Below are 15,622 nucleotides of genomic sequence, written 5' to 3'. Positions count from 1 at the left end.
GGAAGGTGCCCCAGCCCAGTAATCATCTTAGTCACTCTCTTTTGCACCTTTTTCATTTCCACTATGTCCTTTTTGAGATGTGACGACCAGAACAGGACGCAATATTCCAGGTGTGGCCTTACCATTGATTTGTACAACGGCATTATAATATTAGCTGTTTTGGTCTCAATACCTTTTCTAATTATCCCAAGCATACAACCTATTACATATACGCAACATTGGGGAGAAACGGCTTAACACACTCACTGCTAATAAGTTATCTTTGTGATTGCATGCATTTTTATAAGAGATGTACTTCTCATAAACCTACTAGTGCCTCTTTGGTCTAGCACTTACCCTTCAAGAGTTCCTTTATCAAAGTTCTCAGCAAAATAAGCTTCTCCTGTTGGAACTGGGGCCTTATAAGTAACCTGACGGAAAACAATGTTCAACAGTCCTTGTTAACTGACATCCTAAACAAGATCTGATTTGACATTTACTCTTTGGGTCTGCATGTTAATGTTTCACATTATCTTAAATCTGGGATTTCCAAACTTTTCAGTATAAGGGCCACACTAAATTTTACACATGTTCGGAAGCAAAAAATATCAATTTTATATTAAACAAATAATGAATTGAATTTAAATGAATATGTTTCCCTTGGATCTTGTTTGTAATCAACATATTTTACAAATACCAACTTTTTCACCCCACCTTCCCTGGCAGACGCATCAGCAAGTTGCTGATATTTTGCTGCCTAATGAGCTTTGTTAACTCTTTTGTTAAGTGGGAAACAAAACAATGCCAGGGCATATGCCCGCAGTTTGATTTTAATTTTTTTATATATAAGCTGCAGCCCCATCCCTTCATCCTCTTCCTCCTATGCTCTGACTGCCTCCCAGTTGGTGCACAAAGCTCAAAAACTACCACTCAAAGGCTACTCTTAAGGGAATCCCTACAGGCACAGAGCCTTCTGAGGCAATCTTTTGCAGAAGCATTTCCCTGGCAGAAGGCTCTGCTGTTACCCAGCACATCAGCAGGTTGCTGAGGGCTGGAACATTAAGGCTTTCCCACCATCATGCTAAATTATGGTAAAATCTTCTGGCCAGCTGGTTGTGGCCCCCAGGCCATAGTTTGGAGACCCCTCTTTCAAAGTTAACAAAGCAATTACCAAGATAGCTGTTTATCCCAATACAGCCTTACAATTCATTGTTCAGAGGGTCATTAACCCTGCTGCACTCTTCAAGTTGGGAAGGTAGTGCAGCATTATTCCCCGGAGCTAGGGTGTAAACTTGCAAACTGCATCAGCAGCACCAAAAGCTAAAGTGTGAGACTGCTGGGCAAACAAAGTTATTATTATTAACAGTATTTATATACCGCTTTTCAACTAAAAGTTCACAAAACGGTTTACAGAGAAAAATCAAATAACTAAATGGCTCCCTGTCCCAAAAGGGCTCACAATCTAAAAAGATTCAAAAGAATACCAGCAGACAGCCACCAGAACAGACACTGCTGGGGTGAGATGGGCCAGTTACTCTCCCCCTGCTAAAAAAGGAGCACCCACGTGAAAAAGTGCCTCTTACCCAATTAGCAGGGGTTTGTTATGCTTTGTTTCTTGCATATCTTTCAGCATAGTGCTACAGTGGCCAAGTGCACAGCCAACATATCATTACAATTACCAACAGATTTTAAATGAAGTATAAACAATTTGCAGCTACTACATACCAACACTTCCTATAAATATTCTGAAGCTCAGAATGCTTAGAACTGTGTTTTTCAAACTGTGGGCTGGGACTCACAAGGTGGGTCTCAAGCCAATTTCAGGTGGGTTCGCATTCATTTCAATATTTTATTTTTAATATATTAGACTTGTTGCTACCATGGTCTGTAACTGCATTTGGGGAAATGTTACAGACCTGTACTTTTATCAAGCTACTATGTATATTCTTTTAACAATGATCATCAATGGGGATTACTGTGGGTAGGATCACAGCCTAGGATTGTTAAAAATTTTCCTGCTTTATGATGTCACTTTCAGTCATGTTATCACTTCCGTTGGATCCCAACATATTCTCATTCTAAAAAGTGGGTCCTGGTGTAAAATGTGTGAGAGCCACTGGCTTAGAACATTCTAAGGCAGTGGTTCTCAAACTTTTTAAGCATGGGATCCATTTTTTTAGAATGACAATCTTTCTGGTACCCACCAGAAGTGATGCCATGGCCGGAGGTGACATCAACAAGAAAATTAAAATGAATTGGAATCAAAGTAAAACAAATAAAAAGGGGAGATGAGATGGGGAAGCCAGCCCTTCCATCAAGTGAATTATCTCTGTAGCCTGCCTACAATAACCTCAAACCACCACCCCCAAATCAGCAAGATTTCCAGCCCTACCCAGTGCCCAGTTCAATTTCTTATATTTAAACCAGTTCAGTGTGATTTGGAATGAAATCAGTTTTAAATACAACTTTGGGGGGGGGGAGCTAGACTGAGATTCAAAGCTTCCCACTAAACAGCATTAAAACCCCAGAGTGATGAGAGCAAATGAAATTCCACAGGGGGGAGGAGTCTGAAAAAAGGCAACAGCACATTCCAATAAAACAATGATTCCCAAACCTATTAGCACCAGAACCCACAGTCTGAAAACTCAGGACCCACCTAGCTTTACAAGTCTAAAAAAGAAAAAATCACCTTGCCAACTCAAGCCTCTTGGTTTTATCCTTTTTAATGGGGGAGGGAGGTTGCCTTCTGGAGTAATTGCTGAGCTCCACTTTGATCAGATTGGGACCATTCTAGTGGCCTTGCATTTCCCTTTGCCTGACCCTCTACACAAGCCAGACAGGTCTATTTATTTGCGAATAAACACAAACGTGCAGTTTAGTTTCACTTTCCAAAGAGCTCAATACATTTATCGGCATGCAGAGAGGGACTTCCTTCTCTGGTGTTTTTTGGGGGTTGTGTTCATCAGATCGGGACAATTCCGGTGGTGTTGTATTCCTCTCCGTCTGCCCTCTGCAATGGACCAAGGCACATTTGCCTACTCATGAGTAAATGCGTGATATGGCTCAGTTTCACTTTCCATAGGACTCCATGTATCTTCCTTCTCAGCTAACATCTTGGCAATTTCAGCTCTGGGTCACAACACACAGTTTGAGAAACCCTGTTCTTAGAATTCTAAGGTTCTAAAGTTTAGAGTCAGAGCCCCTCTAGATTGTGCAGCAACTTAAGTAGGTACATGGTTACAGTTTACCACACCTCTGCTTACCAAGCAACTTCTCTATGATTAATTTTAACAGCAAAATATGTTTGTCATAAGTTTGTCATAACAATAAAATAGGCTAAAATTAGGAAAGCTCCAGACACAATCAAATCTTCATAGTGAACAAACTTATAAAATCTGTTTTGGGAGAGCAACACTTGCACCAAGTATTCAAACCTTAGGGAGTGGAGGAGGAGTGCTGGTTTCATGTTGCAGCTTCTCTACTTCCTCAACACCATCATCAAGGTCATCTTCAAGGTCTATTACATCATCATCACTGTGGTCGTGGTCATGGTCCGCGTCATGTGCCTGGATCACTATTCCAGCTAACAACAAAGCTGCACACAGCAACCACTTTTGTTCCATCATCTATATAAAGTGCAGGAAAAGAGAATGGGTTCAGATTAATTAAATCTGCCAGGAAAATCAAGCAGAAGGGGTCCATAATTTGACCCCAAAGTTGTTCTGAGCACATTAAACTCAAACACCATTCCAACAAACAGAAGTTATACATAGTGACCGAGTAGATGTAGCAAGCAGATATATGAATCTTACGCTAAAAATGATGTGCTGTAATTCTGTGGTGCATAAAATTTACACCATGTAATTTAAGAGTTCTGCAGTATAACCAATACTCCAGGAACTCCTTCCCATTACTCCAAGCACTGGAAACAGGCATAATAGAACCAGAGAGGTAGGAACTATGAGCTTGCAAATGTAGGAAATCTGAAAAAGCCTGAGCCAGTACTGAAGAGAAAGTATATTAGAAGCAAGTATCAACTACTCCAAATTTCACAAGCGAAATGATATTTTCAGTTTTGGTGGAGCCACTCTATTCTACAGCAAATCCTGTATTATCGGAAGAATCTCTTTTTTTTTTCTTCTTTTGCATTTTGCTCTCAAGTAAATGACAAAGATGTAAACACAAAACATATGCAAAGTACAGTTGGCCCATATCTTGAGTCCAGCTCCCAAAAGAGACAGAGAAAAAGAGCAGGTAACTGCCTACCATGCCTACTGCCTACCATGTTTATGCCTGGAGCGAGCCTGAAGGGAGAGAATGGCACTGTTCCACTTTTAGTTCTCAACAAGACAGTACATATTTGCTGGATTGAAGGGAATTTCAAAAATACATGATCTTAGTTTTATGTACCAACCTCAGAACACAACCCTAACGTAAGATGCAAGCCAATTGTATTCACCTCTCCATAAATTTCTACCGAGCCCAGATGTGACAAGCCAAGATTATTTCTAAAAGAAACATGCTATTTAATGCAAAAATATTTTAGGACCCCAAAAACCCTGTTTAAGGTATCAGGCACATTGGTTAATTGGAGAAAAACTCTTGCTTAACTTATTGTACCTTTTGAATTTTGATGCAGATCAGATTAGGGCAAAACTTTAATAGGAAATTCAGGTGAAGAGGCACGGGAGACAGCTTTCAGTAGAATGCACCTACTTTAACCTATGGAAAACCTGCCCATTGATTCCAACCCTTTTCATGAATACTGTTTGCACAATTTCAGTCTTCACAAACCATGAAGAGTAACTTTTTAGCAAAGTAAAATCCATCACTAGGCAAGCAGAATTCTATTTTACACCTCAGATTCAGCATTATACAATATACAGGGACGTTTTCAGAAGAAATACTTCATATGATTCCACAGGGTTTACCTAATTTTGAACCAATTCAAAACTAGCACTGAACAAACCAAACTGTGTAAGGGGTGAAATGTCAGGCTGCGGGAGCTTCACACTTCACACACTTGATCAGGCCATGACTGGGGGGGGGGGGGGGGGAGAAAGCGTCAAGTAGCAGTTTGGAACTTGCATTTATGTTTACAGACTGCAAGTTTTATTTAGGTGTGCAACTGAACAAAACATGAAAACATCACTTAACTGGATTCAGGAAATTACCCAAGACTAAAATAATCTGAACACTGAAAACCTCCACAGACAGCATATTGGAGACTGCCCTCTTTTTTTCTTTTTTTTTTTTTTAAGAATTCTGTATTCTGTGTGACTGTTACAGCACATTGTTTATTTTTCTATGTAAGGTATTCTTGCTGATTAATCCAGCTGCTCAGAGACTACATTTTCTAGCAAATTCTGCTTTATAAACATTAGTCTGCTCAAGAGGTCACAAATACTACTTTCTACTTTTTGGTGTTCAGCTGTTAGCAGAAATTGCCTAATTTTTAAAAGGCAAATTTTGATTTTAGCATATCATCAAGCAGATCAACATGGACAGGACCTACTAAAAGAAAGGTAATTCTGACAAGATTAACTTGAGTGATAAAGCCTCTATATTCAGAGACAAGATGTTGCCATCCATAAGTCAGAGGCTACCTGTATCTTAATATTACCAACATTACTATAGCTAAGTTTAACTTTAGGTTAAAACGTTAATCATTCACAGTATAGAAAAGACTACCACACTTCAATATCTGAGTATGCATATTTACTGCTCAAAAAAATAGAACACAAATTTAGTGATGCAGTTCCACGTTATGAATAGCGAGAGAAAATAGAGCAGACGTGTTCAGATAGCAACATCAGAGCAGAAAATAAATCTGCCCAACTACTTTCAACTTTGAAACCAGTTTGTTTCTTAAATACAAGTATCAAAAATTTTTTTACACACTGATCAGTAGGCAGTCTCTGTATAAGAAAAACATAGATTTGTATTAAATTGATTTTGAAAAGCCTTATTTTTAAAAGGACAAAAAAGTATATGTTTTCCCATCTAGTTCATACTAGTGTATTTTGCCTCCCCTTCAAAATTAGGAAAAATATTAGGAGACAGCAGAGTTGAGCTGAGAATCTCAGTGGGAAGGAATCAACTCTGGGTTCACTCAAATATCCTGGATGGATGTAGTGAAACTAGCAGTAACAGAAGATACTACTGCTTGTACATCTAGTTCCCTGTTCCTACTACTGTGAGCAAGGGCAGAAGCATACTAGAACAGCCATTTTCAACCACTGTGCCATGGCACATTGGTGTGCTCCGAGTGGTCCACAAGTAAGCCACAGGAATTTGGGAGAAGGTAATTCATTAGTAGGGCCAATGGGGATTGTGAGCCCCCCACTGGCAGCATGGTGTGCCTTGACAATTTTAGTGTGACATGAAATGAAAAAGATTGAAAATCACTGTACTAAAAGGTACAGGGAGTTGCTTTAAGCCATTTCTGTCCAACATTGCATATACACAACACGGATCAAATGAGTACACCTGTGGGCTGGGCAGAAATGGGTTAACATATTCTAACCCAGGTGAATAGACTCCTCTCCCCCTCCAAAAAAAACCTATCAGTGTCTTCCTGCAGGTATTCTTGTTCTCACACACATTTCCAGTGGGGTTCTTGTGTGAGCAAAAAGCTCTTTCCAGGAGCAGAGTGAGCTTCCAGTGACTCCCCACACTCCTCTCAGAGGTCAAGATACAACCTATAGTCATGCTTTAAGAAGAGATATCCAAGTTATGTTCACAAACTAGTACCTAGTCCAGTGTTTGTCAAGGTTTGTCCTCCGCTGTACCACTTCACGTAGTCCACCTATTCAAAGTACCACCTGTAGTAACTGGTGATGACATCATCGCCAGTTACTTCTGGGTTGGCAGGCCAAATGTGACAAGAGGCTCAGGGTGGATGGGAGGGCTTTTTTGAGAGCGAAAAAGCATGCTTTGGAGCTCTGCCTGCCAAGCTGAGTATCCTAACGCTGTTTGTTGCGTCATGTTCCTGTTCTCACTGCTGGGTGGCAGGTGCCCAGAGATCCTGCCACTACCACCAGATGACCCTTGCTAATTGGGTAACAGGCACTTTTTCAAGTGGGTGCTCCTTTTTTTAGCAGGGGGAGTTTTGTTTTAGTGGCTGTCTGCTGGTATTCATTTGCATCTTTTTAGATTTTGAGCCCTTTTGGCACAGGGAGCCATTTAGTTATCTGATTTTTCTCTGTAAACCGCTTTGTGAACTTTTAGTTGAAAAGCGGTATATAAATACTGTTAATAATAATAATAATAATAATAATAATAATAATAATAATAATAATAATACCACCACCTCAAGTACCACTGGTGGTCCCCATACCACTGGTTGAGAAACACTGATCTAGTCCAATGTTCAAACAGTTCTGTTTAAATATGGTTACTAGCATTGTGCCATAGCTTCCCCCCCCCCCCCAAAAAAATGAATATAGTTATCTGGAACTTTCATCCGCTTTGTCTATAACAGAGTACATTATAGTAATCTGGTCTTACAATGGAAACAGTCGGTTACCATTTTGTGTATATCTGCAGTTTTAGAACTACAAGCTTGCAAATTACCACTCAATTGCTTGTCTAGCACAAGTTATCTCCACCATTTGTGGAACCACCCCCTCTGACCTTGATCAGCCAGACTACAGGCACTTGGGAGGTTGCCACCCCACCTCCTAAGATCATCTTCTCAGCAAAGGAAAGGCAAACCTGACTTTAATCATCAGCCAGATCACTCTCCCAGATCACTCTCACAGAATTATGTTTGTTCCAACTATCAGTTGTCTTGGGACAGCAGATCAGAAAGTACCATAAGTATCTTTTGGCTGATGAGAGTTCAGGGGACTATAGGCCACTAGGAGGCTGGATGTGAGCTTCCCAAAAACAACATCTCAGCAAGGGGCCCTGGTGTCAAGCATGTCAGCCACCCAAAAAGTGGAGGCCATGTTTACCAGGCCACTGCAGTCCCCACAGAGTGTGGAGGAACAACACAGAGCAGCAGGATCTTTCAGTGTTCTGGAAAAGCCATTTCAATACATAATTCCCCTCCTTTCTCTTATGGCTGAAACCAGCATCAGAAGGAAGGAATGGGCCAGAGAGAATCATCAAGCCTGCGAAGAGAGGTCCCACACCAGGAAGATCAATCTCCATTTATGATTGACATCTTGTTATTGATTGATAACCACCTAGGGCTTGAAAAGAAAATGTGAATTCAAATCCATTAGGTATAGTACTATGTGGCTTCCACAACAGTTTCACTTCCAGAAAAGGGAACTTTTAAAAATGCAGATGTATTTCTGAGGTGGCATGGGGAGCCTCCATAAGGCAGGGCTTGGGGCAGATCTGTGTCAATGTTGCAGCTCACCTTTCTTCTTTTCAGTTTTTGAACCTGCAGTTTTAATGGGGGGAAGCATACAAGCATGCAATCACAACTGGTATTAAGAGTTGAAATCCATTGAAATCCATTACGGGTTACAAGCCATGATGTGTATGTGCAACCTCCTGATTTTAGAAATGGGCTATGTCAGAAGGCCAATGCAAGGGAGGGCACCAGGATGAGGTCTCTTGTTATCTGGTGTGCTCCCTGGGGCATTTGGTGGGCCGCTGTGAGATACAGGAAGCTAGACTAGATGGGCCTATGGCCTGATCCAGTGGGGCTGTTCTTATGTTCTTATAGAGCAGCATCATGGAACTAATATTAGTACAAACAAAAGATAGCTGCCCATCATTGTGTTCAGAGAGGGAGGAGAATAGAGAAGCATGAGTAAGGAGAAAATGAGCAGGCAAGCACTAGGTGAGGGACTCATTCCTTCAAACTATTTTCAGAGCTGCACTGCTAAATAAATTGCTGCCGTTTTACATTACAATCAAAAGTATATTAAGTAGTTATATGCTAATGAGGTTCTGAATAATGCCTGCACATTATTCCCACAGGAAAAAAGCCTGGATTGTTATAACAGCACCCCTGTTCAGATGCCTGTGACAACCCCCAGGAATGTCATCTCTCTAATCTGCCACTGCCTTGTTTAGCCAGGGTCTGCCTTACAACTGGGTAAGTGAACCATCCAGCTCTTTTATTAGCCAAGTATCAATGTTAAGTTTGCAACATGCTGCCCAATGTCTGCAGTGTTCCATTTCACAGTCTATGTCACCAAGTCTAAGAAATTATTTAAAACAAACTAGCTCTAATTACCTCAAGTTACAAGAAAAGTATAATCAAAATAACCTGTTCCAATAAAGCCTGAAGGGGAGGGTAAAATCTTCTTGCTCTTATTGATGAAAGATTTATCTTAACTGGGAAACTTCCTAGGATATGGCAAAAATTACAATTCTGGATTGAATGTACTAGTTAAGGGATATATCCTCAGAGATTATAGCAACACTGAAGAAAATACTGTGTTCCCATCTAGTAGTCTGCCTTATCTTCCCCACACAATAGCATTTCTTCCTTATTGTGTAAATGACCAAGTTAAGTTAGTTACAGTGAACACTAAATATATGAAAGATGAAAAGCAGCTACATATATGGAAAAGGCTAGCTCCATTAAGAAAAACTGAAGCTAGTGTCACTGGAAAAAAAAAAATACTTGTAGTTTATTAGCATGCTTCTTCCAGTGATAGGTATTTGCAGAACATTAGAGTGCTAAACATGCTTCACATACATACACTCTCATATACATATCTGAAAGACAGATCCGTGTTAACCCATTTTTGCCCAGCACACAGGTATACGCAACAGGGAGCAAATGTGTACATGCAACATTGGACAGAAATGGCTTAACCAATTGTTGTGATGCATTGTGCATTTATTATGGAGCTTTGTAAGCTGCCTTGTGCATTTGCTTCAGCATCAGAAAGGTGGGATATAAATTTTTCAAATAAAAAAATTATGTAGCTAAATATGAAAATGCATCTAGTGAATTCATGGTAGAAGTGAGACCTGAACCAAGGATTTTCCCAGTTTAAGATGATATTCTAAATGTTGAGCCTAAACTACCGTAACTTACGTGCATTGCAATGCTCGTATTTTTGTGCTTCTTGTGTAGGCATAGAATGTTAAGATTTGGAAAAGACCCTGGAAGTCATATAGTCTAAACCCCTGCCCAGTGCAGACAATTGATACAGCACCCCTTGCAAGTAGCTGTTCAACATCTGTTTGAAAATCTTCCACAAGGGAGGGCCCACAACTGCAGGAAGTAGACTGCTCAAGTGTCAGGTGTTGGACAGCTCTCACAATTAGAAAATTATTCTTCACATTCACTATCCTAAGGCTCCTTCCCTGTAGTTTCAACCCACTGGGTCCAGTCATGCCCTCTACATCCCAGAGAGCAAGTCCTCCTCTACTATAAGATGGCCCCTCAGATATTGAAGGTGGATATCATATCTCCCCTTAACGTTTTTCCAGGCTAAACATACCAAACTCTTTAACTGTTTAGTTCCATCCTCCTTACCATCTTTGTTGCCCTCCTGTGAACCATTCCCCCATACAAGGTTATCACAGTCCTTTAAATGAAGTGTCCAAAACTGAACATACTATTCCAAGTGAGGTCCAACTACTGCATAATAGAGCAAATTCTTTCTCATGATCTGAACTCTATGCCTCTGTTATTGAAGCTTGTATTACATTTTTCTGCAGTCACATCACAGTGCTGGCTCATGTTCTGCTTGTGGTCTACTAGGATACATGAATCTTTTTTATACGTGCTGCTACTAAGCCTGCTCATCTGGATTCTGTATGTGATCTTTAAATATCATAAACATGCCAAACTTCCATCTAGTTGGTTTGGGCCCAATGACTGACTCTGTTAAGCTAATATTGAATCCTGCTTTATGTCTTCCATTGTTAGCCACTGTGTGCACCCCCCCTCAGCTTTGCATCCTTTGCAAATTTGACAAGTACAGTACTCCCTCTTCCAGGAGTATGTTCCACTTGAAAGCACACCTAGTACTGTGGCACTCCACTTGATACTGCTCTGCCAAGATGATATGGCACCATTTATCATCACTCATTGGCAACAGTTGATCACCCAGCTTTGCCAGTGCACTTGTCTTTGTGCCATTAAACTCTTAAACTAAATTTAATTGTCACTGCTAGACAATGCTGCTGCTACAGCCCAACAATTCTTGGGAGAAACTCCTCAATTTTTCTAAGTCACTCATCATGCAATACTGAACAAGTTTTAGTTCTTCTCTTCAGGCATCTCAAAGTTACAATACATCTCCACATTAGAGATTTTATTCTTCTCCCTACATTTAGAAAAAGAGCACATCTTTCGAAAAACTAATCTGACAATTACAAAACCAGCTTTCAGTTATTTTGGTCACCACACTCAGTAACTGATTAACCTAGGACCAAATAAAAGCAGTTAATCATGTTTTAAGACAACACCCAGTTCTCTCAAAAATATGTAAATTTTTTAAACTATATCCAGCTCAGGACAATTGCATCAGTAATGTCCTATAATGCCTCATCTGCCTCAAGGATGACAGGCCCCTTCCATAGTTCAATTATCAAACACTATGACTAGGGGTTCAAATGCACCTGTTACAGAAACACAAATAAAGAAGCAAAGAGCTCTCAAAGACTTTGTGTAACATTTTGTCTTTGTTCCTAAGTAGTGTTCACATATTACTCCTACACAAAGGAAAATGCCCCCAAGTGGCAAGAGGGTGGAGTCAGAATTCCAGTTAGCCACAAGTGTCAAATGTAAGATTTAAGTAAGCTACTAATTTGATGTATTCTGATAGGCATTTCCTCATTCTTGAATTTCAAGTAGATAAAAATGCACATTTTATGACTGTGTTCATATCCACCCTTTGCAATTCACCTTTGTCGTTGCACACGCTATTCTGCTGTAATATCACTTCCTTCTTCCCAAGAGATACAAAGGCCTTTATTTCCTTCAACCACACCATCCCAGAAAATTTTTCAAAGCCTTTGCTAACTGTCTCAATTAAGTACAAGAGAAGTCATGCTGATATTTAGATTACATCCATTTACTTCAATTATTTTCAGAACTGCTTGGCATGTTACTATATTTATTACTCTTCTATGCTAGTATAACAGTGATGCCACTTTTAAAATTGCTTGGCATTTTACAAAATTTGTTCAGAATGAAAATAGCTTCAAACTGACATTCTGCAGGGCATCCACAACAAAAAAAGTAGCAGTTAACCATGTAAATATTCATTTTTCATTCAGGGATTTTCAACCTTTTTCATCTCGCAGCACACTGAGAAGGCACTTAGATTGTCAAGGCACACCATCAGGTTTCTGACCACTGACAAGGCACACCATGCTGCCGGGGGGGGGTCTCACATCCCCCACTATAAATGTACCCCCAAATTCCTGTGGACCACTCGCAGCATACCAATGTGCCATGGCACAGTGGTTGAAAATGGCTGAGTTCCTGGGCATTACATACTCCAATGTATAAATGCCCCAATACTGTGAGCACGTGCCAAATGCATCTACATTTACCATTTTATCTCCTCATTTCAAAGCGATAATTAAAAACCACACAAAGTCAAATATTTTTAGACTCCCTGCTAACAAAAAAGATTCCTTGTGCCTGACCCTACACGTTTTACACACAACCATCTTCCAGAATCACCAAGAGTCACAGTGCATTCACCCCATGCAATACACATCACATTTTCTTGTACTCCTTTTTGGTCTTATAATTAGTGGTGCCCAGTATTATAAGAACAGCCCCACTGGATCAGGCTATAGGCCCATCTAGTCCAGCTTCCTGTATCTCACAGCGGCCCACCAAATGCCCCAGGGAGCACACCAGATAACAAGAGACCTCATCCTGGTGCCCTCCCTTGCATCTGGCATTCTGACATAGCCCATTTCTAAAATCAGGAGGTTGCACATACGCATCATGGCTTGTAACCTGTAATGGATTTTTCCTCCAGAAACTTGTCCAATCCCCTTTTAAAGGCATCCAGGAAGATGCTGTCACCACATCCTGTGGCAAGGAGTTCCACAGACCAACCACACGCTGAGTAAAGAAATATTTTCTCTTGTCTGTTCTAACTCTCCCAACACTCAATTTTAGTGGATGTCCCCTGGTTCTGGCGTTATGTGAGAGTGTAAAGAGCATCTCCCTATCCACTCTGTCCATCCCCTGTATAATTTTGTATGTCTCAATCATGTCCCCCCTCAGGCATCTCTTTTCTAGGCTGAAAAGAGGCTTTTCTAGGCTTTTCTATCTTTTCACCTGCGTACCCCCTGACAGCCCGTTTCCATGAATTGTACCCCTCACGCTACCAAAAGGCTTGCAATGAATACAGCTGCTGTTATTTCAAGTTTATATGTTTTCAAGGACTGAGCAATACCTGATAATACACTATTGAAGATCAGAAACTGGAAGTTGGGGCAGCCTTCTGAGCCACCTAGCTGCCTTCCTTCCTGCCTTGCCAGCCCCACAAGGAGTTCAAATACAGACCTGCTTCCCCCTGCCCCCTTTGTCAGGTGCCCCTGAAGATACACGCACCCCAGGTTGGGAACCACTGGTACAAATGAATCAAACTGGGGTGAATGACTGTCACTACAGAGCTCCCCCCACCTGATACGCGCGCGCGCGCACACACACACACACGATGGGGACGACCCTGAGACTCCAGGCCTGACGGCCCACCCCTTCCAAACGCCAAGTCATGAGTCACACACACCACGCGTGTGCTGCCCGCAAGGCCGCCGCGCCGGTCCACATGCCTGCACGCCAGGCCCGCCTCTCCCCTCGCCGCGTGCTCTCCCTCGCCCCACAGGCCCAGCACTGCCCCCCCCCAGCCGAGACAGCCGAAGAGGCCCCTTCCAGCCCCCCTCAGCCAGCCCTCCTCCCAGGCAGGCCTAGCAGGCAGACCAGCGCACCAGCACCCCTCCCCGCGGTCTCGCCGGCCTCACTCTTCCTCCCCCCGCAGCCGTTACCCCTCTCTCCTCCCCTCCCCCCCTCGAGCGCTCCCTCGCCCACGCGCCACAGGCCACCCACAGGACTCACCGCCAGCACACCCGCCGACTACGCCCCCCACCCCTCAGCCCTTCGCCACCTCCACAGACCCCGCGCGCGCGAGACACGGCTCGAGGGCTCCTAGCCCCCTACCGCGTCCAGGGCGGGGGGGGGAAGAGAGAGTGGACTACTCCGCTCACCTCACCACACCTCACACTCCAGGCAGCCCCAGCGACTCCTGTCACGTGCCCTCCAGAGAGCCACCACCTACACACTCGACGGCTCCGCCCCCCGCGCTCCAAGGCTTCCTACCCCATTGATTCAGGCAGCCGCTGCCGTCCCGCCCCGGGCTCCAACTCCCCCTGCCATTGGCCTGACGGCCTGTCGATCACCACGGCTCATGCTTTAACGGACGCCCCTATGTCACTGCCCCTCGTGGAGCGCTCTCATTGGCTGGGCGTCCTGGTAGGAAGTGCGCGTGGATTGGCGGGAAAACCGGGAGGGAGGAGTTTCAAAGTTCGATTCATTCTTAAAGTGACACGGGGTTCTTCAAAGAGACAGTCAGAGGTCCTTCCTGGGGGACTGGAAGTGGCAGGTGCTTATGCGAGTGCCCGCCTGCAGACGCCTCTGCAGTCGCGGATTTCCTGATGTCTCACAGCCCAATCCTATGCCTGCCTCCTCAGAAGTAAGTCCCATTAGAGCCAATGGGGCTTACTCCCAGGAAAGTGTGGAGAGGATTGGGCTGTGAGATGGCATCACTGAGGAACACGCTTTTCAATAGAGAATTGCAAGCATTTTTCTGCATAGACCTGCAGTTCCCAAACTGTGGCTTCAGGACCCACCAGTGGGTCGTGACCCAATTTTGGTTGGGTCATGGAACCGATCGGGCAGATGAGGCTTATGTGCATCTAAGGTTAAGATGGGGCGGGGAGAAGCACTGCTGCCAAATCACCATCATAGCCGCACCCCTTCACACCTCTAGGACAGCCACTTGTAGCAGCTGTGCTGGGCCAGGGTAACCAGATCCAATGGAGGACAGAGCGCCTACACCTTTAACAGCTGTACAGAAGAGGGAACTTGGGCAGGTGCAGCCCCACATGGAAGGGTTTAAAAAGTTGCACCTGCCCAAATTCCCTCTTCTGTACAGCAGTTCAAGGCGCAGGATCTGGTCACCCTGGCTGTGGCATATTGGTGAGCTGTGAGTGGTCCATAGGTGTGCCACAGGAATTTGGGAGAAGGTTCTTTATTAGTAGGGCTAAGGGGGGATGTAAGCCCACCATGTGTCTTGTCAATGGTAAAAAACCTGATGACAATATGAGTGCCTTGTTAGTGTGGCATGAGATGAAAAAGGATGAAAACAGCTGCTGTAGGGCCTCTAAGAAGTTTGGGAACAACTGCCATAGACAACATTCAGATACTGAATGTCATCCTGACAGTTCCTGGGTGTAAAATGGAAAGAACTACTGGTAGGTGGGTTCCAGCAATTAGGGTGGTGTGCTATAATCTCACTTTGAGCCCAATCCTATGCATGTCTACTCAGAAGAAAGTCAAATTATAGTCAATGGGGCTTATGTCCAGGTAAGCGTGGATAGAATTGCCGCCTTTTTGTTGTAGCAATTTGGCCTGCGGTGCAGAGCCTGCGGGTTTAGTAACAACATAGGACATTTCCAGAGTTTAGCCTAG

At 43.0% G+C, this 15,622-nt stretch overlaps 1 protein-coding gene across 2 annotated transcripts in view; it reads right to left on the bottom strand.

Annotated features, from left to right (window-relative positions):
* CANX (calnexin) overlaps nucleotides 1–14,213 on the bottom strand; it is a 30,095-nt gene extending 15,882 nt beyond the window's left edge. The window contains exons 1-3 of one of the 2 annotated variants that reach the window (XM_066615051.1): nucleotides 14,140–14,213; nucleotides 3,414–3,605; nucleotides 337–410 (exon numbers count right to left, since the gene is read on the bottom strand). In XM_066615051.1, coding sequence (XP_066471148.1) covers nucleotides 337–410; nucleotides 3,414–3,605 — 266 coding nt within the window. In that variant the 5' untranslated portion in view covers nucleotides 14,140–14,213. Of the gene's footprint in view, nucleotides 1–336; nucleotides 411–3,413; nucleotides 3,606–13,990; nucleotides 14,066–14,139 lie in introns of those variants that run through there. The other variant, XM_066615052.1, reaches the window with a different exon arrangement.
* Between the last annotated feature and the right edge of the window lie 1,409 nt (nucleotides 14,214–15,622).

Source organism: Tiliqua scincoides, chromosome 2 (assembly GCF_035046505.1).
Source record: "Tiliqua scincoides isolate rTilSci1 chromosome 2, rTilSci1.hap2, whole genome shotgun sequence".
Lineage (NCBI taxonomy): Eukaryota > Metazoa > Chordata > Lepidosauria > Squamata > Scincidae > Tiliqua > Tiliqua scincoides.
Note: the sequence above shows the minus strand (reverse complement) of the source record. Positions and strands in the feature narration are given on the sequence as shown.